Source organism: Gopherus flavomarginatus, chromosome 3 (assembly GCF_025201925.1).
Source record: "Gopherus flavomarginatus isolate rGopFla2 chromosome 3, rGopFla2.mat.asm, whole genome shotgun sequence".
Classification (NCBI taxonomy): domain Eukaryota; kingdom Metazoa; phylum Chordata; order Testudines; family Testudinidae; genus Gopherus; species Gopherus flavomarginatus.
In genome coordinates, this window is record NC_066619.1 from 204029639 (window position 1) to 204053739 (window position 24101).

Sequence of the window (24101 nt, forward strand, 5' to 3'; positions counted from 1 at the left end):
GCCTTTTCCTGGTGACAGTGCACTTCTCCGGTCTATCTCCCGCACCCACCGGCTGCAAGTCCTCTCGATTCCTATTCCCCCTTGCAATCCTCCTGGGGCTCATATTTGGTGTTGCCTCCATTGACTCCTCCCCTCCTCTTGCAGGACTATCAGCTCTTCTCTTTTTCCTTGCCCTCTCTCCTTCAGCGACCACCTGCTGTGCCCCTTTTTCATTTTCCAACTCTGCAAACCTGTTCCTGAGCTCTATTTCTCCTTCACTAGCCCGTCTTTTCCTCTGCCTGGTTCTCTTAGTCACATGCTTTCACCATCCACTTTCCTCCAGCAGTCTCTCCTCTGAATTCTTTGGTCCTGCTTCCATCCGCACATCTGAGCTTATCCCTTCAGCCCCCTTGTGTCTGTGCTCCATCGTCTGCTCAAACCCCCTTCTGAACGCAACCAGAGTTTGCACCTGCATCTCCAGTCCTCGGATCTTCTCTTCCATCAGCTCTATCAGGCGGCACTTCATGCAGACAAAGCTTTTTTCAGGCGCCCCCTCCAGGATCATGTACATGCCGCAGCTTCCACATCCAGTCATCCTCATTGTGTCTTTCACTGCTGCCTCTGTATCAGTCATGGCCTTCCCACCTGCTGCCTGGTAGTCAACACAACACAAGCCCCCAGAAGGCACCAGACCACCACCCTATCCCTTGACTTGCTTGTCGGTTCCTCTGTCTTAGTCTCCCCTGCAACCTCCCCCTGGAAACGCCCACTGAAACTCCCCTGTTTACAGCTCTGTTGGCTGGCTCCTGTGCTGCTGCAGCTGTCTGTGCTGCTGCCTGACTGGCTGGCTCCTTATATAGGACCTCTAATCAGGTAAGCCCTGCCCCCTAATCAGGGCTCCGCTGCTCTCCCAGCACACTGCCCCAGCAGCCTCCACACACACACACACACACACACACACACTACACAATACAATCCACAAACTACAAACTACAAACTACACACACAAACAGTTGTAGATCCCTGATGATGCGTTGGAGGGGTTTTAGCTGGGGACTGTATGTGATGGCCAGTGGGGTCCTGTTGGTTTCTTTCTTGGGTTTGTCTTGCAGTAGGAGGCTTCTGGGTAAACGTCTGGCTCTGTTGATCTGTTTCCTTATTTCCTCGTGCGGGTATAGAGCTCCAACCCCTCAGACAGAGACCAACACCTACAAAATCTCCACAAAGCATTCTCAAAACGACAATACCCACACGAGGAAATAAGGAAACAGATCAACAGAACCAGACATTTACCCAGAAGCCTCCTATTGCAAGACAAACCCAAGAAAGAAACCAACAGGACTCCACTGGCCAGCACATACAGTCCCCAGCTAAAACCCCTCCAATGCATCATCAGGGATCTACAACCCATCCTGGACAATGATCCCACACTTTCACAGGCCTTGGGTGGCAGGCCAGTCCTCGCTCACAGACAACCTGCCAACCTGAAACATATTCTCACTAGTAACTGCACACTGCACCACAGTAACTCTAGCTCAGGAACCAATCCATGCAACAAACCTCGATGCCAAATCTGCCCACATATCTACACCAGCGACACCATCACAGGACCTAACCAGATCAGCCACACCATCACCGGTTCATTCACTTGCACGTCCACCAATGTAATATACGCCATCATATGCCAACAATGCCCCTCTGCTATGTACATTGGCCAAACTGGAAAGTCTCTACGGAAAAGGATAAATGGACGCAAATCAGATATTCGGCATGGCAATATACAAAAACCTGTAGGAGAACACTTCAGCCTCCCTAGCCACACTATAGCAGACCTTAAGGTGGCCATCCTGCAGCAAAAAATCTTCAGGACCAGACTTCAAAGAGAAACTGCTGAGCTTCAGTTCACCTGCAAATTTGACACCATCAGCTCAGGATTAAACAAAGACTGTGAATGGCTTGCCAACTACAAAACCAGTTTCTCCTCCCTTGGTTTTCACACCTCAACTGCTAGAACATGGCCTCATCCTCCCTGATTGAACTAACCTCATTATCTCTAGCTTGCTTGCATATATATATCTGCCCCTGGAAATTTCCACTACATGCATCTGACGAAGTGGGTATTCACCCACAAAAGCTCATGCTCCAAAACATCTGTTAGTCTATAGGACTAGACTACCACAGGATTCTTTGCTGCTTTTACAGATCCAGACTAACACGGCTACCCCTCTGATACTAGACATAGGTGCTGGCCCATACACAGTTATGTAACTAAATCCTCTGTAGCAGTACCATTTATCAACGGCAGACATGCTGTCTCGTTTCTTTTCTGCAATAGCTTCCTCTTCTTTCTTCTTCTTGATTCTTTCAGCTCGTTTTTCCTTTCTACTTTGCTCCCTTAGATATTCTGCTTTCTTTTCTTTCCATTTTTCAAATGCCTAAGGAAGACCTCAAGTTCATTAGCAAAGTTGCATAACATCTTTGTTCCAAAATTTCCCTTACGTTATAGATATTTTTTCTTTCCTGCCCATCCCCCTTTGGACTGCTCATTCACAGGGTTTTAGCTCCACAAAAGATACTGCTACAAGGAGCAAGAAGAATTTACTAATCCCAGCTCATTAGAAAAGCCTTTCTGCTGCCAACACGTTACTCCGTTAATTAACTATTTTATGTATATGGAACAAAGTGTTTCACATTAAAAAAACCTAAATGTCAATAGGAAAAATGTGTGTATGTGCACAGGATGAGAGATTAGCCCCTGCTACAAAGAAGACAGTCTAGCCATGAATTCTCCCAAAGATTGGGATATCCAGCTCTAGGGGTATGGTTTGGGTCCATCTCTTGTTGTTAACTACATTTTTACTAAGGACTCTCTTGAGCTAAGTGTCTGTCAGGTATAGATTTCTCACTGCCTTTTGAGCTTCTTCTTTTTTCTCTTCATTCTGTTCTGCTGCTCTCCGTTTCTTCAACTCCTCAAGCTTCCTTTTGTCAGCTAGTTTCTTTTTTGCTTCTTTTTCTTTCATTGCCTTCCAGGCTTCAAAAGATGCAATTGCTTCTTCTTTCTTAGTAGCTTCTTTCTACATAAGAAAAGTTTATACTTCAGAAAATGTTGCATTTCCTAAACTCTGAAATGCAGTGTTAGCCAAAGAAATAAATGAAAGAAAACTGACTTGCAGAAGACATTCTAAATCAGTGGTTGAGTTGTGATATCAACTACTGCTCAAGCATGACTAATTTTTTGTGACCTATAACATGAGGCTGTTTTCTACAAGACTGATAGATATAAAAACTACTATGATTCACTTCTGAAGACTGCGTATAAAAAACATTAGTTCTTTAATAAATTCTCTTAATTTTTTCCTAAGGAAAATGAATATAATACAATTGCATACATGTTGCTTTAAATGTAGATGCTTATGTACAGCTGAATATAGAAGAACCAAGACAGGGCATGAAAATCTTCAGACACATGACTTCTTAAATTTCATTGCTGAAATACAGACTATCCCATAATCATCATAATAAAAATACAAAGATGGACCCAGACTGTTGGCTGCAGTCAAGAAGCACAAAGTGAAAAGTGAAGGGAGCTGCAAAGATAGCTTTAATTTATATGGCATCCAAGAATTCTAAGGGTTCAGGGAAGCACCAGCTACGTCCCTCTTTTCCCTAGCCACACTCCCTGTGGTAGCCACAAGGATCAGGACATAAGAGCTATTACATCAGTTCCACTCCACATAAACAGGGGCAATCTTCTTGTAGCTCGTTATGATGGATTTAGAGATGCCTGTTGATGGTTGAGTGGTTGCAAAGTGGCCCCAATGAAGGGGATTTCCACTATTTTATTTCTGTATTTCTTTCCTTTTTTAAATACACCACAACAAATACTGTAATGACATTACTTTACAGAGTGGCAGCTGGCTAGCTCCCATTTAATCAAATATTTAAATTTAAACAAACCTTTTCATTTGCGTTCTTTAAATTTTCTGCTTTGTTCCTTTTAATTCTCTGCAGTTCCAGAAGAAAGACCCTCTTCTTTTCCAACCAATCCTATAAGATTAAGGAAAAAGCTGTAGCTGAAGAGTTTTAAGCAGTAACTAGATCTTGTACCAAAGTAACTGAGTATTATTGATAAAGCAACATCTGGTGTAATGACCATAGGAAATGCTGACAGTATTTCTGTTTTCATATATAATAATCATCATCATTTTACATAGGCAAACTATTACTATAGCCAGCAGCCCATTTGGGGGAAGTGAGGTGTCATTTAAACCACATTCTGAGGATCTGCAGCACAAAAAATATTCCGATCAAAGGTTTCAACTTTTAAGAATAAAACTTTAGAAATTAATAACTTTATTTTAACAAAAAGATTTTAGTATGGAAATAAAAGAAAGAGAATGTGAGCATGGAAGGGCAGGAAAGAAGGAGGAGTTAACTGGTTGATTTACCTCTAATGTTAAAATCCTGGGGGGGTGGAGGGATGGGAGAGCAGAGCAATACAAACGACATAACACTACGTCTCAAAATCTTCAATAGGGCATCAGAAAAATAGTTGTTGGGGATCAAAGGAAGCATCCCCATGTGTACCTGTACAAGAATTAGCTGCAGCTACTAAACCTTTTAATACAAAATATCTACAACCACTATTTTAAGTTTCCCCTGGGTGATTTTTTTTTTTAAAGTACAGAATACATTTTAGCCATTTAGGATCTATAGGATCCCAAAATTTAGTAAAAAACTCTAACCTATTATATGTTTAATTCAGAAATATCTGCTATGAAAAGTCCACAACTCATTGACGTCAAGGACTATAGACATCCACAAAGTTTTAGAAGTGGGAGAGTGTTTTCAGGATCAGGGTCAAATTTTGTACATTTGTTCATGCGTTTAGTATGTTGTACTGAGAAGCTAAAATATCTTAATGAAGACTATTTGACTTTAGAAAGTGGGTATGAGTCAATGAACACAAAATACTTGAGACAGCATGATATTTAGAACCATTAAACTGTTAAGTTAAGTGAATATGATTTTCCTTATGTGGAAATAACTTATGATCTATAGAAAGCTATGACCATAGTTGAGATTTATGCTCGTTTTTACTATAGAGGGCAGCAGAATTGAGATAGATTATGCTGCTCCGGGGAAAAATTTAAGATCTGACATCAAGTTCTTTTTAACTTTCCCATTAAACGTGCCTTTGGAACAGAAAATACAGAGAAAAGATGTACAGAATACATATTAAAAATAAAAAACAACAAATATAATAATGGAGATCATCTATTGTGTTTAAAAACATTTTGCCACAACAGTAAAAGAGAGAGAAGTTTGTTTCCTTCTCATCTGAATCCACCCTTTGTAGTGAAGCATAATGTTTTAAGAATAAAAAAAAAGGCTTGATTTAAGAAAGGTGCATACAGATATTGAGTACAATTAACAGGCTTTTATTCTTATTGGTAGAATCTTTTCATGTAGGCTTTTGATATGCCAAAATTTACCTGATAAACAGCTGCTCGCAGACTATCCGCTTTGTCAAGCTCAGCACTATATTTTTGTAAGTGTTTATTGTCCAAGACCCTTAATGTTCCCAAGTATTGAGAAGATGTAGTTGTAGATGGAGGGATGGTTTTCCCAGCTTTCTTCAAGTATGTAGAGGACAGAGACCTGTGAAGCATGAATTCATAAATATATCAAAATAAGCTTTCAGTTTCTTATAGTGGATGCCAAGCAGAGCACCTTCTCATTGAAGTTACATCAAGATATTGCTTATAATCCTGTTTTCACAAGCTTATATCTTTCGCGGGGGGGTGAGGGGGGAGAGGAAGAGGAGGAGACAGCTTGAATTGTCTATTTCTGCTTTCACATGGATTTTATCATTACTAAAACAACCTGCAGGACTTACAAAAAATCTGCTAGCCAACTCAGTAGAGAATGTGAACTCCACAAACACAATAATTTCAGTTCAAAAGTATCAGAAGTCCTATATGCTTTAATCTAACAAGAACATGTTGAGACAGGTACAAACTGTTACTCCTGAGGGCATTCTGCGCCAAAAATTAAAAATGCTGCAAATTTTATTTATCAAATAAATGTGGAGGCTCCGGCATGGCATTGGGGAGCACAGGTCACTGGCTGCACAGAGGTGGGAGATCACTGTGCAGCTCCCCCCTGGGACACAGACTCAGCGATGAGGCTGCACCTAACCCTGATACAGAGCAAGGACTGGACTTGCCCCAGAAACACCCCAGGGCCCTGCCCCTCTGTGCTAAATGTACCAGGTGTGGGCAGGCAGGCTCAGCAATGCAAGATCCAAGCGTGGAGGGGCTTAGTGTGGGGGGATCCAGGTGTGGGTTGAGAGGGTTCAGTGTGGGGCAATCTAGGTGCGGGTGGCTCAGTAAGGGGACAGGGGGGAATCTGGATGCACAGGGGCTTGTTCGGGGTTTCCAGGTGCAACGGTAATGGGAGTCTGCAGGAGTGTCCAGGTGAAGTGGTTGGGGCTCAGCTGGGATACGTATCTGGGTGTGGGGGGGATAGAGCTTGGCGGGGGCTGTTGGGCATGGAGGGTCAGTGGGGGGGGGGTTACATGCTGGGGGAGTGGGGCTCAGTGGGGTGGGGATCCAGAAGCAGCTGGTTGGGGCCTGGTGGGGTTGGGATTCCAGGTGGCTCGTTGGGGTGGTCCAGGAGCAGGGGTGGGGGAGACTCGGTTGGAGGGATTGGGTATGAGGGGGTCTGGATGCACAGGGTTGAGTGGATGGGAGACCAGCTCCCTGTACAAGGATCCCTCCCCCTGCAGCTGAGGCGTGATGGACGCAAGAAGCAGAGGGGGTGAAGAGTTCGCAGAGATTCCTGCAGCTGGGGGAGAAATCTGGGGTCTCTGGACGCTATGTAGGGGAAGAGGAAGTCCTGTCCTCCCCAGCCTAGCTGGGACTAGAAACTGAGCCCAGCGCAGGGTAGGAGCCACCAGCCAGTCTTCTCCAGTCCTGCCCCGTGCCCCACAGTGATTTACCTCTCTGCCGGCTGCCCTGGGCACCCGAAACATACTGCTGGGGAGGGTCGCGTGACCGCTCTTGTGGGTTCCCTTTGCTTCCCCATCAGAAAGTCATTTTTCTGCAGGGAAGCAAAGAAATCTGTGGGGGACATAATTCTGCACATATGTGGTGGTGCAGAAATCTCCCAGGAGTAAAACCGTGGGCTAGAGTCACTTGTGGGTCTCGTGGCACAAATAGATGAAGATTTTGACAAAGGCCCTTGGTGGGTCTGATCTGTCAGTGGAGATGTGGAGAGTTGTCACCCTGCAAAAAATCTGCACCTCCCCTCCTCCAGCACCCTTCCACAGAAGGCCAGATGTTGGTGACGGGGTGATGATGGGTGTGATGAATGAGTGGCCAGTGTGTGTCGATCATGCGTATTTTACATTTCGAAAGAGATCATATCAGATGGGATCAGATTGTAAACACTAACATAAGTATCGTTTACTTACCTGCTTGATGAAGAAGGTCTCACTTTTTGTGAAAGTGTCTCCTTATATTCAAATTCTTTCTAACAAACCGAAAAGGAAAAATAAAAATATTATACCTACTGTCAAACAACAAAACCAGTTCTGCGGCATATACTCTGGAAATGCTGTAACAGAAGCTTCATAAAATACAGGAGTGCAAAATATGAATGAAAGGAAGGTGAACAAGTATTTTCTGACATTCTTTGTGCTTATTATAATCAACAAAATGTAGCCAACATGAAGTCCAGCATGATCTTATAAAAAAGATCAAAATAAAGTATACCATAATCTCCATGACAGTACTTTACACAGAAACATCACTATTTAGTCGGGATTACATTTTAAAAGTGTCCTAATATAGAAAGAGAAAGTAGGTAGTATATAGTTATTATTTATTACCTGTATTACCAGAGTGCTGAACAGTCCTAGTTATGGACCAGGACCCCAGCATGCTGGGCTCAAATAGAACAAAAAGACAGTCCCAGCCCTAAAAAGCTTTCAATCTAAGTATAAATATATTTTCTTTTTGCCTTGTACTATAGCTAACACCATATGCATTATACAAATCACTGGTATGAACAGCACTTAAAACATCGTAAATTAGATGTATATTAACCTCAACTGATCTAAGCCAGTTTATACCTCCTAAAGATCTGACCCAGTTTATTTTAAATTCTAGACATGGATTTAAATAAGGCCAGCAAGCCCAAAGTTTGGTACCTTTTATTTGTTTTTAAATATTCATTGAATGTATGTTGCCCTCATCTTCTCAAAATTGATGCTATTTTGTAACAGAATCAATACCAGAAACCAGGCAGTAATGGGTGGCTTCTAATACTGATTCTATTATAAAATAATATCTGTACATATACAAGAGGGAACCAACAAGTTTCATATGATAACTTTTCACTGAATCTTCCAGGACTTTATTATAAATTATGATACAAAATTATATTTTTAAAAGATACCTTGTCCGAGTCCTCTGAAGTGCTCACTTCTGCCATGTCTTCAGATTTATTATTCAGTGACACTTCCTTTATGCCATTAGCAATGAATTTCTCTTCCAATGTTCGCAAATTTTCTTCAAGCTGGTAATCACTTGACTTCTGTAGTTTCTTAGTTTTCTCATACACTGTAGTCATCATTAGTTCTATCACAGATGGGGATTTTCTGCCATTATTCTCCAATTTCAAATCCCTGCAGTCATTGTCTTCTGTTTGATCCTGGCCTAAAGCAAGTCAAAAAACCAATATGGGAGATGAGAGATGAGAAATCAAGAGATGTAATTTTTAAGAAAAAATTTCTATATGGTACTTAGAATATTCATATATGAAAAAGTTTATTAAGCTTGACACAAGACAAATTATCTTCTGTACACTTTAATGACTTACAAAAGTATACATAAAAATCATATTACAAGTTAATATTACTGAAGCAACAAATCTATTTTTTTTATTTTAAGGCAAGTAGCAGCAGTTTTGAGATAAAACAGTTCAGCAAAACTATAAACTGTTAGTCACTTGATCAGATCCAGACAAGTTTCTAAGATTCAAAGTAAGAGCAAGAAACATTTGGATCACATCAAGAGCCTCATCTGGTGTTCACCTGAAGTATTACGGAGGTTTTTGCAAAACAAAGGCAGAAAACACTTTGTATGCTATTTCTGACTCATATGCAAATTTTCCCCTTTGGAACAGGAAAATTTTGCTAAGCAGTTGATGGCGTTTTTTTTATGCCAGACTTAAAAAATACAAATCAAAGACTAAATGTATGCCTAACTGGAATAATCATTAATTATCATTCACTTTAAAAAGGCTTTAAATGAGTGTTCCTAACGTAATTTACACTGTGATAAATATAGGACTTCTATAACTGTAAAACAGACAAATATCAAGAGAAGCCATAGTAACTCTCAAGTTACATTCCTGTGCACGTTTTTGGTGGAATTCTGAAAGGAGGAAGTGACAGGGAATTAGCTATGAGATCACTGCAGCTATGGAAGGTGGGCTGGGCCTACAATTTGGAGAGTGTGATCTAAAGACAAAGAATTGGAGATCTCTGTATCCTATAAGGCTTCTATAGGGTAACATTTGGACAAGTTCTAATTTGAAGGTGCGAAAGCTAAGTCACTGGAAAGTCCAGCTTACTCAAGAGAACTCTAATTGTGCACAATTTCTGCATTATTATATAAACAATAATGTATCTCCTGTGGTTAAGTAAAGTTGCATATTTTATTTGCATATAATTTCCAAATTATAGGTATTAAATGAGTTTACAAACATTAAACTGCAACACTTGCCATTGTCCTATGGAGTTAGTGGACAGGGCACTGGGCTGCAAGCTGGGACACCTGGTTCTATTGCTAGCTCTGCCACTGACTTTGGACTTCTGTGCCTCAGTTTGGAAGATGGAGATTACAGTACTATCTTCCCATAGTGCTTTGAGATCTCTAGTTGAAAAATGCTATAAGACAACCATTATTATTGTGATATCTTCCTTGCTAGATCAGACTATAGCACTCCTTCTTAGAACCATTCCACTTGTTCCCTCATCTACAGACTACAGTATCAAGTTTACATTTCTCATTTTCTCTTTCAATGCCCTGAACAAGTCTGCCCCAGACTACATCTCAGTATTGTTTGTCTGTAGTAACTGTCCTCCTTCCTTTGTTCCACAGATGCCCTCATCTTCACTACTTCATCTCTTCCTTCCATGCATGGAAAACCTCTCCAATCAAGTACAATAGGGCTCACCATCCTCTCCATGTTCAAAGCTGTCCAAAAGACTTGTTTCACCATAATGCCCACAAGCATTAACCCACATCAAATGTATTCTTCAACCCAGGAGTACAAATTAAAATATAGATATTACATGACACTTACCAGTCATCCCTGTTTATATGTTATATTCTTTTTTCCACCCTTTGTCCATCTTGTCTACATTGTAAACTTTTCAGGGCAAGGACGACTACCTTTTACACACATTCTATAACACACAGCATAGCGGGGCCCCATTTAAACTCTATTAATTTCTTCTATGAGTCCGCCCGTGCATCTTATCTATCTGTGTCAGTCTTACAGATTGTAAACTTTTTGGGGCCTGGATTCTCGGTATGTTTGTGTCTTGTACAATGCGGAAACAAAGTAATATTTATCATCCTCATTTAAGCAACAGTAAACAAAAATACAGAGAGGATAAGTAACTTGAGCAAGTTCACAAAATCAGGCACAGAATGCAGGCATTGTAATTTCCACAAGACCAGCATCCCATTACACTGGTCTACAATTTTTGAGAAGTCATCTGCTTCAGAGATAAAATGTGATATTTATTATGTATTTTGATGTGCTGAATTCAAATATGACAATTAAAACAACTGATTGGCTACTGTTTCTAAGATATTTAAGTTTTTACATTTTATGTCTATGTATATTGTGTAGATAGTAGAGTTTTAATCATAAATTGTAAACCTAGGTCTTTTCATGTGTTTATGGTTGCTTTACATGATAATATTTCACCTGTCCTATTTATGTAACACTTTAAAAATCAGCAAAAGGGTTATATAAATAAAACTGATTATGAAACAAAAGGCAAAAAACTATTATGTACATAGTTTAGTCCTATTCAGTGTCTATTCGGCGCTTCTTGGCTTGTCTCTTGTATTCATTACATGGAGCATCTCTTGTCACTGTCCAGCAATAGTCTGCAAGCATTGATGGGCTCCATTTGCCCTGATAGCCTGCCAGGAGATTCCACCGCTGTAGTCTGGAGCCCAAAAGCTCTGCCTTACTCTTGGGTAGCTCCAAATCCCTGACAAGGTCATTCAGTTCACCTTGTGTTATGAGGTGTGGTTCAGAGGAGGAGGATGGGAGAAAATGGGGGTCCTGTGACATTCATGGTTCAGGACCAGAAGTTTCATCCTCTTCCTCTTCCTCGTCTGACTCAAGTGAGAATGATTCTGGTGCATCAGGAACCGGCAGTCCTTCTCCGTGGGGTACTGGGCGTATAGCTGATGGAATGTTTGGATAATGCACAGTCCACTTTTTCTTCTTTGACACACCTTTCCCAACTTGAGGCACCATGCAGAAGTAACAATTGCTGGTATGATCTGTTGGCTCTCTCCAAATCATTGGCACTGCGAAAGGCATAGATTTCCTTTTCCTGTTCAACCACTGGCGAAGAGTTGTTGCACAAGTGTTGCAGCATATGTGTGGGGCCCACCTCTTGTCCTGATCTCCAATTTTGCAGCCAAAAGAAAGGTGATAGGCTCTCTTAACCATAGTGGTTAGACTGCGCTTTTGTGATGCAAAAGTCACTTCACCACAAACATAGCAGAAGTTATCTGCACTGTTCACACAAGTATGAGGCATCTCTGCTCACTTTGGCTAAACAGAAATGTGTCCCTTTGCAAAAATCAAACACTGACAAATAAGAGAGCAGGACACTGTATGATTTCTAGAGCTGATATAGGGCAATTTGTTCAGCAGAGTGATGTAAGCTTTGTTATGATTGCATCATCCATGACTTCTAGGAATAACATGATGCAATTCATATCATGTATGAAGCAATACCAGCTTCAGATTGTATCATTCATTGTTTTGCCTAAAAAGCAAGTACTGTCCAAACCCAGTCACAGATTTATTCATAGATCCAGTCAAAGATGTATTTTAGTCATTTCTGGTTTAAATTGAGATCCCTTCCCTTTATAACTCACTTATCCTCCGCCATTCCCAAGTCAAGGGTCGTATATACTGACCCAATAGCATATCTTGAAAACTAGAGCCAATCAACAATTTTAAGCATCAGTTTCGTTCTCAGTGACCCAGAATTAGTAAAGTTGGACTACATTTATTTCAGAAGCATTTTGGCTGTAGAGCAGTGTTATCCATGAAATGGTGACCAACAGTTTATCTAGTTAGTTGGTAAAATAGATCTGTGCCTGGAAGGGGTGAAGGAGGATGAGGCAGATTTGAAGGCAGATGGAGATTATTAATTAAAGAAAGTGAGTAGATTGGAAAGGCGAGGGAAATTCAGGAGCAGTAGTTTAAACCAGTCTCAAAGATGTTTAGACAGTGTTAAGTACACAGAATATGAGCAAAGGTAGGAGCTCATTTCTCAAACTTTAGTCTGTCTCCCTAAAAAGAATTTTACCTAATTCTTACGTATCATGCTTTCTGACACTATTCAGAACTGCTTGTAACAAACAACCTGCAAACAACATCAGTTATGATTTCAATTTTGTTAATGTAATTATAGTAAACTTCCAGAAGCCACCTTAGGTTATGTCAACATTACACACCACTTTCAGCAGTTTGAAATGTACATGTAGCTACACACCCCAGGAAAAAGTAGGCTGTGCTCACACTGAAGTGTGTAGCCACACATCAGTGAAAGGCTCTGGCAAGAGGGAGGCAGCTGGTAAATCCTGATTGCATCCAGCTGCCAGAACCTTCCCCCCACTGGGTTGAGTCTTTCCATGGAGGGGAAAGGCTTCAAAGCAGGAAGGCAGCAGGACACTACGCTACTAAAAGCAGCAAAGAATCCTGTGGCACCTTATAGACTAACAGACGTTTTGGAGCATGAGCTTTCGTGGATGAATACCCACTTCCTCAGATGCATGTAGTGGAAATTTCCAGGGGGAGGTATGTATATGCTAGCAAGCAAGCTAGAGATAACGAGGTCAGTTCAATCAGGGAGGATGAGGCCCTGTTCTAGCAGTTGAGGTGTGAAAACCAAGAGAGGAGAAACTGGTTCTGTAGTTGGCAAGCCATTCACAGTGTTTGTTCAATCCTGAGCTGAGGGTGTCAAATTTGCAGATGAACTGAAGCTCAGCAGTTTCTCTTTGAAGTCTGGTCCTCCTTCAAAGAGAAACTGCTGAGCTTCAGTTCATCTGCAAATTTGGCACCCTCAGCTCAGGATTGAACAAAGACTGTGAATGGCTTGCCAACTACAGAACCAGTTTCTCCTCTCTTGGTTTTCACACCTCAACTGCTAGAACAGGGCCTCATCCTCCCTGATTGAACTGACCTCGTTATCTCTAGCTTGCTTGCTAGCATATACATACCTCCCCCTGGAAATTTCCACTACATGCATCTGAGGAAGTGGGTATTCGCCCACGAAAGCTCATGCTCCAAAACATCTGTTAGTCTATAAGGTGCCACAGGATTCCTTGCTGCTTTTACAGATATAGACTAACACGGCTACCCCTCTGATACTACGCTACTAAAAACAGTAATGTAGATAGGAAGGCTCAGCTTGGGAAAGTAGAAAATGTGTAGGGTATGTATTCACATACCTACCCACATCCTTTCAGTATGTCTTTACTCACCTAAGTCATGCCCCACTGGCTACACTACTATTTATATTAGGGGGGGCTACATGGGTATGTATACTATAGGCCACCAAAAGCAGTGTGTACTGTAGATGTAACCTTATTGATTACTCCTCTGCAACAAACTGACACCAATAATACATAATAATACAGGGGAGATGCATATTGTAGCTAGTCTCAGATTTCTAAAATAAGCTTGGGGTTGGATCCACCTCTATCAATGAAAACAGACTACACTGACATCATGGACAGTAGTATCAGGCCCTTAAAAGTTACTTATGCTAAGCACTTCTATTATTTCACTGGTTGCACATATTCAAGTATAATGCTTCTATATGAAGTATATTGATTTATACCTTTTGAAGGAGAGCCTTCGCCACACATTAACAAACTGGAGTCTCCAGATATTTCATCAGCTGAATGAAAATGAATAGGGAATGGTGCTGGAGAGCTTGTTAGCCACGGACCCTTAAAGCAGAAAGTGACAGCATAAGCAACATGAACAATTCACACTGAATCAAAATCAGTTAACTTGCTTTACAACATAGTTTTCTATGCAATATTTAAAGTTCCTTAAGAAAAATATGGCTACTGTTTAATTTAAAGGAGATGTAAAGGTAAACAAACAGATTTTAAAAAGAGTGTAAACTCATCACACATTAAGGTCAAATCCTGCCCTTAATAATGAAGTGGATGGCTTGTCTATACTGCCCCACAGTTTGGGCTATAGGGGTGCCAAAAGAAGTGATGTTAATGCAAACTAGGAACCTTTTAGTTGTGCCTGCAACATTCACACAGGGGAGAAACAGAACAGGACTTTGGTGCACATTGCTAGTCACACCCCCTTCGTCCCAAATGTAGAGCACTAGACATGGCCAAAGAAGAGCAAAGATGCTGTCAGCTGTACCTTCTGCCATAAGAATCCTGCAGGCACAATTAGGCACTCTTCCAATGGCAGGACACAAAAACAAAGAGTAGTGTTCAACCTGCTGCAGTTCCTCTGAATACTGCTGATAAGTAGCATATATACTAGTCAGTTTGAGACTCAACATAGGCCACTACCATTCCTATGTGGAAAGGTTCTGCATGCTGACATGGTAACTAGGTGTACTGCCTAGAGCATTTTTCGATCTTATGGAGGAAGGATCCTGTCCCCTCTGACCTTCTTTCCACACCATCATCCACCAATTTTGAGAAAACAAAATTAATGCAGTCATCTTTAGGTCTCTGTTCACAGCATAAAGAAATCTTTACATACAACTTATTAGTCATGTTACATTGCTGAAGAAAAATGTGCGTGAAAAGGGATAGAACTTTTTTATAACAACATACCTCTAGGCTTGGAAGGATTAGATTTTTACTGGTAAATGTCAATTTCACTTTGCACACACAAATCCACTAAAAATATTTCCATCAATATTAATAAAAATTTACAGATAGGTAAAGTAAAAAAAACCACTGCTATTTGTTTTGTATATTTAGACATATGATGTTGACAATTTATGTTTTAATGGCTATAAAGCTTTAATTTTCTGAACCTTAAGGTCTACTGTCATCAAATAATTACTGTCTGACCCCCCCCCCACCACATTGTCTGGCTCCATCCATAATTTCATGCAACAGTGAAAATTTAAATAGCTAAATACCAAAAATTGCTTAAAACCCATAATTTTGCAAAATCATGAAAAACTAAAATCAATAAAAATTGGAAAAATACTTTAAAATAAATACTGATATTATCCACTGAAATTATAAAAAATAAAGATCAAATTCTGCCAATACTAATGACCTATAGCTGAGAACTACTTCCTTGTAGATCAATAAAGAGATACAGCAAGGCAACAGAATGCTCAAAGTTGCAGATGTAGGAGACTATTTCCCACAGAAGCTCCACTTTTTCAATCCAAGGAACCTCTAATGCAGATTATGCTATTCCACAGTTTAGAGTAGGCAAAACATACGTAGAAGAAAAAAACAGATAACTATGCACAAATATAATAGATACAATAATTCTCTTACCTCAGGACTAGGGCTTTCAGCAAGTGTCCTTTTCTCAGATGTTGTTATTATGTCACTCAGCCTAGTTAGGGAGGATGGTGCAGAAAATGAAGATAATCTGTAACTAGAAGAAGCCTTATCTTCTGCCCTGGCAACATCTTTGTCTTCTACATGGCTGCTCTTTCTTAAGACACTCCTTGGTTGAGGTGATGGTTTATAATGATCATCCAGTGCAGAAATGCTGACATTCTCAGCTGACAATAAATGTTGTTATTTCAACATCATCCACTAAAAATACTTTATTCAGTTTGGAATATTATTTTGTCAGTTTAGGTTTAACTAACATTTTCAGATGAATCCCTATCTTCAGTAAATAAGCAGCCGTCACAGCAGGTCAATGACCATGACATATTATTTAAAAAAAAATGAAATGTCCTGAGGCTCTTACCACAATGAAGATGAAAACAACAAAACCAGAACAAATGCAGCCAACTATATGAGAGAGACAGTTAAAAAACATGTCTTCAGAAATTTTAACTAAAGTTTTGAAGCTTTGAATGCAATGTAAGGACACAGGCCAGAAGTTCATCTTTCAATTTGTGATGTTCTCTGTACATATTTAGATATACACTTTGAGCATTATACCTGGGTGTTTATCTGGAGCCAGGAAGGCAAACCTAATAGACTGGATAAACCTAACAAAGGCAGCAAAAACAGCATCAGTCTAATGCAGCACTGCTGTGGGAACACCTTCCATTGTGATCCTTCTCTATTCTTTTTATACGACCACTAGACTTATTACATGAACCCTTATGCTTCCCTCTGCGCAGGGCAGAATAGATCAAATTTGTGGGGAAAAAATAAATGCAGAGAGAAGGGTGGTGGGAGGAGCCAGGTGACTATTGGGATATTTGCCACCTTCTATGCATCTATTGCTGTACCTTTTGTAAAAAGTTCAGGGCTCAGCAGTCACAAAGAAATATAGTGTGCTGTCAACGAACAGGGTGGAGGAACCTGGGAACAGCCACTACAGTTAGCATTTTCCCAGACAAGTTGCAGAGCCTTCAAAGCAGTGCTAAATTAAATGCCTTTTTTCAAGCAAAAACTCATTTTTCCCAATCCACAGCTGTCCCCAGGCAGCCACTGGCAGTACAGCTATCCTGCCTGACATCTTTTACAAGGACTAGATTCATTCAGAACAGAGGGAACACTGAAATGTGTTGCTTGGTGTGCTTCTCTGCATGCTAACCCATATCCAAAATGAACTTCCAAACCCAGAGCTAGCCATGGAAGTATTTGTGTCTAAGTATTAGGAAGTAACAGTACAATTAGGGTGACCAGACAGCAAGTGTGAAAAATCAGGATGGGTGGGTAATAGGAGCCTATATAAGAAAAAGACCCAAAAATCAGGACTCTCCCTATAAAATCGAGACATCTGGTCACCCTAAGTACAATGGGTGTGCAAGTACAATGGGTGTACTTAGTGCCGTTTTCTAAAATATCATTTCATAAACCCTATAGCGCAAACAAGAGTGAAATTTATCTCAGTGCACAGGGCTCATCAAGGCCATCCACACTATTTAAACACTAATTAAACTCTTAATGGGAGGAAAGACTTCCAAATAAATAAAGTGAATTTGTCCTCAATAAGCTATTAGAATATCAAAGAAAGAGGCCAAGCTTATCCTTCATTAGAGGAAGTCACTGATCAGAGATTAGATCAAATTGTCTAAACATGAGATAATTTAAAATTGGTTGCCTGTTGGAGACGAGAAGCAGGTGTTTGTGTACTTGATTTTTAGATAAAGGACGTCTGAACTTGTGTCTGTCCAAAGAAAGATTTTCAGATTAAAGTACATGAAGCTTTGCTGCCACCGTGTGTGTGGAAGTGGGGAATTACAAAGTGTTTGCTACTGTTCATCACATACCACTCATTGCAGTTTGTGTTTTCCCATCATTAATAGTAAATGGGCCATGGATTTATCTCAAGATAAAAAATCATTGATATGTGGCAAGTTACTGCATGGCAAACCAGGGTCTGAATCAACAGCGCACAAGCTTGCCACGCAGTAATGTCACCTGTGGACACTGCTACAGCATAAAATCCCAGAGTGCGGCTTACTATATACCACTCTTTGTTCTCTCTTTCTGACATAGTCTATCATGTGATTTCAGCAATCTTCTATTTGCCTAGAATGTCAGTTTATCTAGTTACTTATGGCGGGCAGTTGCAGAATGTTAAAAGGACCACTTAAAAAATTAGTTAAAAACTCTGATCCTCTTTGATATTAAAGATATTGAAACCACACCCTATACTGAAGTCTAAACAATTCTAACATTTTCATTTCCAACATTAGATTCATTTAAAATTATAATAATACGAATACACAAATAGCAGCAACAAAATTCAAGTGCCTTCTTTTTACCTGAAGATATATTTTTGATTCTTTGCTCCCTTAGCTTTGGTACTGGTTTGTTTTCAAATTCATGTTGAGTAATTTCTTCTCTTTCATTTTGCAGTACAGCCATACGTGATTCATTACAGTGGTCACCTTCATTACCACGACAAGTTAATTTTTCAATGAATAAACATTCTGTTTCATCTTCTCTGTCGCCACTCAAGTTTTGGCTTTTCAAAATTGTCATCTGTTGAAGTTTCTCTTCATGTAATAGTGAAGTCAAGTCATCAGCAATTTCACTTTTCAAAAGGGCCTTTTTCTGAGTAGTCTCATCATCTGAGAGGGTAATATCAAAGGCAACTGATTTCTTATTTGTGTTTTCAACAGCTGAATTATTTTCAGGGAGTTCTTCTAGAATACCCCAAAACAATGTATTTTCATCAACTTCTATATTAGATTTGTATTTGATGTATAAAAGAGATACAGCAATCTCACATTTTATACCATACGAAAATTCTTTGTACAGTTCTGCTCTGGCCAACATCTCTGACCTTAACTCCTATTATCTTGCCCCCAATTTCACTGATCTTATTTACTTTGCTTCTTTTTCCCAGTCCTGTCTCCTGCCTTTTTCTATTCTGAACCCTATGCACAGAATGCCGTCCCAGTCTTCATTAGTTAATTCCTGCCATCACCAGAATCAAGTTCCTTCTAAAAACCTACTTCTCCAAGCAGGAGCATAAAGATGGACACATACTATAAAATGAGCAAGCATGGGATCTTATTACTGGAACTTTTCTGATTCCTCATGCCCCTCTATGTTACACTCACTAGTTGTGTCCATTAGAAATTTACATTGTAAACTTCGCAAATAAGACATGGTCTCTGCCCTATTCTGCACAAGACCCCGAAGCAGAGATGGCCTTAGGGGTAGACCACCCAGGCACAGAGAGCTGTGTGCTGCTGGTGTGCAGTCAGAAATTGCTTCCGGCTAGCAGCGGAGCGATGTGTGGTGGGGGCTCCCAGATTTCTCCCTTCTTACGCCTGGCATAGGAACCTAGGTGGGTGAGGAAGCGGTGATGCACAGATACTGCTTGCCCTCCCTCCTCCAATGTTCCTTCACGTCCCTCTAAGGGGCGGTGAAGAGGGGAGCAAGAAGTGCTTCGTGCGTCCAGGTCAAACTTTCCCCACCTGGGCTGTGCTGTGAAGCGAGCATGAGGAGCTGCTACTCTCCTGCTCTCTTCTTACTCAGCCCAGATAGGGAAAGTTTGACCTGGATGCACACAGCCCTGACATCACTCCTTGGTCCCCACATCACAGCCCCCTAGAGTACATGGAGGAACAACATTTGGGGGAGCAAGCAACAATGCCTGCTGCTCCACGCGTCCACCTCAGTTTCTCCATGTGGGTCTAGGAGGGGGGTGCAAGGTCAAAGGGTGCACAGTGCAGGGTTTAGAAGTGCCAAGGGGAGTAGGGAGACCCGGGAGCCCACAGAGCCCAGGGCAATAGGGGGCACTAACAGGGGCAGAGGCAATGGGGGGGGTCACCATGCCCATGGGAGCCAGGGAGACCAAAATACAAGTTTGCCCAGAGTGCCATTTTCCCTAAGGCCACAAAGTATAGTTTTGTTTAAGAAAGCTGTTTTATAGAACCTTGCCTGTTATTACTGTTTGATCTGAGTTGTTTCAGGTAAAAAGAAAAAAAAAGTGTGTGTGTGTGGGGGGGGACACTAAAGTACACAGAAGTATCAAAGCAACGTGTCAAATGCAGAAAGGGACCTGCTGTGCAATCTGTCTGTAAAGGAAAGTCTGAGCCTTTGCACATCAGTTTAATCTAAAAGATCTGGCAGATATGGTGAGTAAAAACCAGGTATCACATGGATGAAGTGCCTTAAAAGTAATTTATGACATTTAAAAGGCCAAACTTCCTTTAAAGAGACAGGACCCCAAGCAGGGAGGCAACTGATTCATTAGGGCTTTGTCTGTAGAAAAAAGTAAAAAAATCCTTAAAAATTATATAGACCCTAAACCGAGGAAAAACCAAGGTCCAATCTTGCGCCTTTTGATATCAATGGGAATTCTGGTCCTAACTTTATTGAGCAGGACAGGGTAGGAGTAGTTGTAATATGGAATCTTGGTACATTAAACCGTATTAGCACCACAGAACCTTTAGTGATCTATCAGCGAAGGGTGGGAGGGGGAGAACACATACAAAACTGCTGCTATTTAACATACCATCTTCATCACTGTCAAAGTCATCTGAGTATTCAGCAGTTTGCTGTCTTGCTGCACGAGCAGAAATTGCTTCTTGTAGCTCATTCTGAAATATTTTAACAGATAACTTTTATTCAAAAGGAAAGATCCATTACTTCAAGTTCAACTCTCATTCTTCCCACTAACAAAAAATGTTTTGGGACAGTAACAGATCTGAATCTTTGGGGGTGAGGGTATAGTACAGTGTTTTCCAACATTTTGAAAGCTGATGCACCTTTCAGGAAAACACCACCAATTGGACACACCCTCACCACCACCCCGCCCCATATCCTTGCCATCTACTGATAAAAGTCTATGCATCTTAGGGTACATGTACGTTATGCGATAAATTGATCCCCGATTGCTCTCCTGTCGACTGCTGAACTCCAGCTCGGTGAGAGGCTGAAGCAAAGTCAATGGGGGAGCTGCGGCGCGCCACAAAGATGCAAAGTAAGTAATTTTAATTTGATCTAAGATTCGTCGGCTTCAGCTATACTATTCTCGTAGCTGAGGCTGCGTATCTTAGATCGATCCCCACTCAGTGTAGTCCAGGCCTTAGTTTGTATATCTTTTGAGTAACACCTCCAGCCCCTTTGAACTTTGTGCTCCCTCTTCCGCAGTGGACTTACCCACTCTTTGGAAAACACTTGCCTAGTTAACAAGTCGCTTGACTGGGAGTCAGAAGACATGGCCTGTTTCTGATATTGCCTGCTGTGTGACATGGGATAAGTCACTTCAGCCCAGATCCAAAGGGACTTAGGAGCTACAATGCTGTCACAAGGCCTTACTTTTAGGTGCCTTGGAAAGCACTGGAATCCAAAAAGCCTGAGTTAGGTACCTAGGCTCCCTATACAATGAATGGGGAGAGATAAGCATTTAAGAAGGGGAGCCACAAAAGCAAGCCTATTAGGCAGCTCCCCTCCCACGCTAGTCAATAGTAGAGAGAGTGTTTTCTTGCTCAAAAATTAGCAGCCGCTAGCAACATGGAAGCAGTTAGAACCTCCAATAAAGTGCATATAAGCTTCATTAATGTGCTTTCACAAAAAGGCCACCTAGATCTTTTCCGGTCCAACAGAATTTAGCTAGAAAATATCTACCCATCATCAGATCCTTTATTTTTGGCAGCAGATGATATAAGTAAGAAACAAATAAATATACACTAGACAAACTACACAGCAGGTGACTGAGGAAAAGAAAAACTTTGTCTTGAAGACATTTTGTGGTGCTTCTAAGATCTCCTGTTAGGTATGTGTATATATCTCCTAAACCACAGTCACCTGCTGTGTAGGTTGTAACCCGACAGGACACATCTTCTGTAAACATCACCTCCAACCTTCAAAACTTAAACCCTGATCACGCAAAGATTTATGCATGTGCTCATCTTCAAGCACATAACAAATCCCATTGATTCAGAAATTAAGCACGTGCTAAAATCTTTTCATGACCAATACAAAGCTATTGTATCAAATTGGCTGCATGCAAAAGTTACCCACCCAGGATTTGTAGTCTGAAGTTCCTTGCTTTTAATTGGTTTAAAACAGATGTTTTACTTTAATCAAGGACAATTATTGTGTATATTTAAGAGATCAAGAAAACCTCAGTATGATTCTTCTAAAGAAGTACACAGAAACTAAATGAGAATGTCAATTCCACTTTTAAGATAGGAAAGTGTACGTGTTGAAGTTTTTGCTTTTCTGGCATATTGACAGCACAGTTGTTTTTGTTGTTAACCTTAGTAACACAAAGGCCAGGTCTACAGTAGTAACTTTAGCCAGTATAGTAATGTTGTTTAGGAGTGTGATTTTTGGTGACATTTCTACACTGGCAAAAACTCTACTGTATATGTACCTGCATGAAAGTGCTTTTACTTCACTTGCCAAACTGGTATAGATTATCCTGGTAAAAGCACGTTGTTTTTTTTACTAGGATAAGCTGTACACTAGGAGGTTTGCCAGTTTGGCTAGCATAGAGTTGGCTGATTTTTTATCAGAGAAGGTGGGGTAAAATAGTTTACCTGAAAAGTGGTTCTTCTGGAGACCTTGGGGCTCTTGGTATATGCTAAAGTGGTGCCAATATCTTCATCAGACATGGTGGGGAAAAGGTCTGGAGAAATGACTCTTATGCAGGCTCTCCTCGTTTTCACGCGCTCAGCTCGCTGCTCCAGTGAACTCAACTCTCTCCTGAGGGTTTAAACAATGGACCGGAGTGATTAAAGCGAGGATCTGTCAGACCCTCCGCTCGGGCTGCCCCGGGGCGCTGCAGGAGGCGCCGGCATGAGGCGGGATCAGCCCGCCCCGGGCAGGTCTGCGCTGCAGGGCGCACACTAGCTCTGACCCATGGAAACCCAGCCCCGGGGCCCGACCGCCCGGGGACAGCGCCCCCTCCCCTGCCCCACGAGCCGGCCCTGCGGCCGCCCCTCCACAGACGGGACCCACCTCCCGTGGCTGCCTGTCCCGTGTCCGCGCGGGCCCGTCCGGGGGGGGCTCGCTCTAGGCGCTGCGCAGCGGCCGCTCCGCTCCTGCCGTCGCCGTCGCAGCTGCATTGATCGGAGAGGCGGAGACTGAACCCCAGCCGGCCCGCGCGGCCATACACGTTACCTAGCAACCCACCAACACAGGAAGTGACCGCATAGACCGAGCCCCTGCTACTAGGGGGACAAAGCCCCGCCCCCTCCCCTGCCAGTCGGGAAGGGGCTACGGTCACGTGTCTGGCTCTGTTCCGAGAGTCCAGGACCCGGATGGTTCCTAGACCCCCCCCCGCTTAGAAGCGAACCAGAGCCGGGTGGGCGAGAGCTGGTGTGGGGAGGATGCGCGGGGAGTGGGGTAGCCCCAGGGCCCCGCCTCTGCAGCAGATTTGCCGGGTTTGTTTAATAGTCAGTGTCAGGGCTGCAGAGAACGGAGGTGATCGGGACACGTCAGGCCCTGGGCTGAGCTGGTCAGATGCTGGCCGTGAAGGTAGCTGAGTGGACTGACTGGCTGCGCCTTCACACGCTCTATTTTGTATCCCTATTAAGTCTTATCCATTAACGCTTACGAAGTGCGTTTCCTCTTCTCCAAGTGAGTCCTGACACCTCACACGTTCTAGAAGGTCTGTGTGCTCCCACTGCCCGTGCAACTTCATTAAATTAAATTGCAACTGCACTTCAGCTTTTGTTAATTACAAGAACCTCCTTTATCTCAAAACCCAAATTTCCAGCAGGAGACCCAATGCTTCTATGGAAAAATGCACAAACAGTTGTGTCTCTGTTTGCACAGGAAATTATAGCCAGTGTAGGGGCAAAGTTGGTGTTTGTGCATGCAAGTACCATTTAAACACCTAGCTATTCACATATGTGAATTCCAATATTGTTCACACAACAGCCAACATGTAGTTGCAAATACATTTTTGCCCATGAAACTTGGATCTCTGTTTTTGAGCATTTGGTTCTTAAGCTGTATGGTCTGGTGCAGCTAGGCCCAGGCCTTGCTTGGACCAAACTTCACCCTAATTCATGTTTTGTACAAGCGGGGGGAAGTCAATGGGATTTGTCAGGATTGACCTTAAGGCAGAACCTAACTCCTCCCTTTCTTAGGGTTGACGGAAAGCATGGGTACATGTAATAGAGGTTTGAGTCCCAAATAATTCAAAGTATTCAGCTTCCATTTTCTCTA

General features: G+C 41.8%; 1 protein-coding gene across 5 annotated transcripts in view; it reads right to left on the reverse strand.

Annotated features, from left to right (window-relative positions):
* MAP9 (microtubule associated protein 9) overlaps positions 1 to 23016 on the reverse strand; it is a 33465-nt gene extending 10449 nt beyond the window's left edge. For 2 of the 5 annotated variants that reach the window (XM_050946370.1, XM_050946367.1), the window contains exons 1-12: positions 22887 to 23016; positions 22466 to 22631; positions 20434 to 20518; positions 18227 to 18610; positions 15822 to 16054; positions 14159 to 14270; positions 8443 to 8702; positions 7457 to 7515; positions 5475 to 5640; positions 3937 to 4026; positions 2889 to 3053; positions 2269 to 2414 (exon numbers count right to left, since the gene is read on the reverse strand). In XM_050946370.1, coding sequence (XP_050802327.1) covers positions 2269 to 2414; positions 2889 to 3053; positions 3937 to 4026; positions 5475 to 5640; positions 7457 to 7515; positions 8443 to 8702; positions 14159 to 14270; positions 15822 to 16054; positions 18227 to 18610; positions 20434 to 20518; positions 22466 to 22631; positions 22887 to 22993 — 1973 coding nt within the window. In that variant the 5' untranslated portion in view covers positions 22994 to 23016. Of the gene's footprint in view, positions 1 to 2268; positions 2415 to 2885; positions 3054 to 3936; positions 4027 to 5474; positions 5641 to 7456; positions 7516 to 8442; positions 8703 to 14158; positions 14271 to 15821; positions 16055 to 18226; positions 18611 to 20433; positions 20519 to 22465; positions 22632 to 22886 lie in introns of all 5 variants that reach the window. The other 3 variants (XM_050946368.1, XM_050946366.1, XM_050946369.1) reach the window with 2 other exon arrangements.
* Between the last annotated feature and the right edge of the window lie 1085 nt (positions 23017 to 24101).